The sequence below is a fragment of the Anopheles cruzii genome, unplaced genomic scaffold (genome assembly GCF_943734635.1).
Source record: "Anopheles cruzii unplaced genomic scaffold, idAnoCruzAS_RS32_06 scaffold01485_ctg1, whole genome shotgun sequence".
NCBI lineage: Eukaryota > Metazoa > Arthropoda > Insecta > Diptera > Culicidae > Anopheles > Anopheles cruzii.
The window spans coordinates 2,767-5,149 of record NW_026455070.1 but is presented as its reverse complement, the minus strand read 5'-3'; the positions used below and the strand labels follow the sequence as shown (position 1 = coordinate 5,149).

The following is a 2,383-nucleotide window of genomic DNA, read 5'->3' as shown; positions in this document are numbered from 1 at the left end:
CACAAGCAGGTGGCCATCAGCTTCCGGACGCCACCGTACCGATCGATTGATATCACCGATTCCGTGGAGGTAAGTTAACGGCGGCCGAACGGCGGCAATCGAAGATACTGAATATCTGGTTCCATTGCAGGCATACGTACAGCTCGAGCGGCCATCGGACAACACGTACTCGGAGGCTCGTGAATTCAAGTTCATCCCGCTAGACACAGGTAGGCGCCGATTTTCGTCTCTACAGCGTGATCTTGCGAACAATCCTAGCGACTCTCCCGAGGACCGGCTCTTCAAGCGCATCCTCCTCGAGGGATCGAACCGCCCGAAACCGATCACGAACGGTGCCCCCGCGACGCGCACCGACGAGGTGATTGTGCTCGACACTCCGAACGTGGAGGAAAAACCGTTCGCCACGGAAACGGTATCCAGCGATCAGAAAACGAACGAATGGATACAACGAAACGAGTTCAGTGTGGCACCCAACAACAACAACAACAACATCAGTGATGAAGCGTCATCTGGTGACGATAATCGTATGGTCATTGGGGATACGAATAACAATATTTACCAGACGAATTCGTTCGATGTGCCAGACGGTGGCGTCGATCCGTGTGCGACTGAAATGTCCACCGATACTGTTGCTACTGTTGCTGCTGGTGCTGCTGTTGGCGATGTTGGTGGTGTGGTCAGTGACGAAGATCGTACGTTGAACGAACTGCTGGAGCAAGTGGCCGAGCTGGACGAGATATACACCGATCATCAGCTGCGCCGCGAGAACATGATTCTGGAGCAGGAGCTGAACACGCTGGACCAATCCATGCCCGTCCAGCTGGGATCGCCGGGCGGTGAGCGAATGGACATTGACGAAGTGTTTGATGATGCCGCCACATACACCAGTCTGCAGCGGGCCTTCAAGAATCCACTCTCCATTACGCTCGGTCCACCGGTGCCTCCGAGACCGGAACACGCCAGACTCGATCCCGGGGTGTACGACGCGGTAGAACCACTGCACGTTCCCACGATTGAGGTGAGCTCCCTGAAGCGCGAGTCGCCGGAGAACGAAAAGCTACCGCCGTTGCCTCCGAAGCGTGCCAAACCGAGCGTGCAGAACAAGGAAAACACGGCGCTCGATGCGAACGACGAGGTGCTCCTGAACACCATCATTCGCAAGGGCTCGATGCGCAGCCTGGTGCCACGGCCCCAGTCCGACCAGATCATCATCATGAAAACGCCGGACAGTCCACCGACCAAGAAGCTGCCGCCGACACCGCCTGCCTCCCCGTCGAAGGCGTCCACCAGTGGGTCGGCTGGCGGGGACTTTAGTACACTGCCCAAGAATGGCAGCAAAAAGCCGGGCTTCTTTTCGAAGCTGTTCTCGCGCAAGAAGAGCAAATCCGATCTGACCGCCAGCACGAGCACACTGAACCGCAAGACGCCGGGCGCCGGTCAATCGGAAGATTCGACACCGGTCCATGGTGCCGGTGGTGGAAAGAAGCTACGCGATTCGACCGGCCGCGGTTCGTTCCGGGATGCGGTGGGCGATAAGCGTAAACCGGGCAAACCGGTTGCCCGCAGTGTCAGCAGTGTCAGTGCTCGCAGGCCGGCGTCCGAAGCGAATCCGGACTTTATCTACATCCCACTGAAGGGTGACGGTCCTGGAAGTGCCATGCAATCGCGTAACGGAGGTAGCGGAACGCACCTGTCCCTGCCGGGCAATGATTCGTACGAACGGGCCAGTACGGCTTCACTGCCACCGCTCGACCGCAAGGCGGTCAGTGCGCTGCAGCTGGATGTGCCCATCCAAGACGGCAACCTGGAGCTGGTGGCGATCGCGGACGCGCGCAGCATAAAGAATCTCGTCGAAGGCAACTACGGTGTCCAGCTGGACCCGAGCGTCGATCTGACGGAAGCGGAACACTTTGCCCTGTACACCTCGATAGCTCCGAACGCGGCGCTGAGCGAGTTCGACGAAACCTCCTGCTACTATGCTCTGGTCGAACCAAGTCCGCTGGCCTCACTCCAAACGCAGCAGCAACAGCAGCAGCAGCAGCAATACCAAACCACCATGATGGCCACCAACAGTGATGTCTGAGAGGAGCTTTTCACTTTTGTTTTTGATCCCCTGCTGTGCCCTGACCTTTTGCAGTGTGACAACGTTTTGACCATATCATCCTAGAGGCCCTACTACGGGCGGCACCCTTAATGACCACCCGTCCACACGCTGTAATGTCTTTAATTTTCTTTTTTTTCATTTTCTTCGATCCCCATTCTATCGGTTCCGGTTCCACTAGCAGAGCTCCGACGAAAGCGACAGAAAGTCGGCTCATCGAATGTGGGCATGGGGGTCACGAAGGCCCAGGCAAGCATGAACGCCGGTTCGGTTCCGAAAATG

General features: G+C 57.2%; 1 protein-coding gene across 1 annotated transcript; it reads left to right on the top strand.

Annotated features, from left to right (window-relative positions):
- Positions 1-3: 3 nt before the first annotated feature.
- Positions 4-2,083, top strand: LOC128276530 (embryonic polarity protein dorsal-like; the record flags this gene model as incomplete). Its single annotated transcript, XM_053014988.1, has 2 exons — positions 4-69; positions 131-2,083. Coding segments are annotated over 2 exons (2,019 nt in total), but the record flags the coding sequence as incomplete, so codon positions are not given.
- Positions 2,084-2,383: the final 300 nt, after the last annotated feature.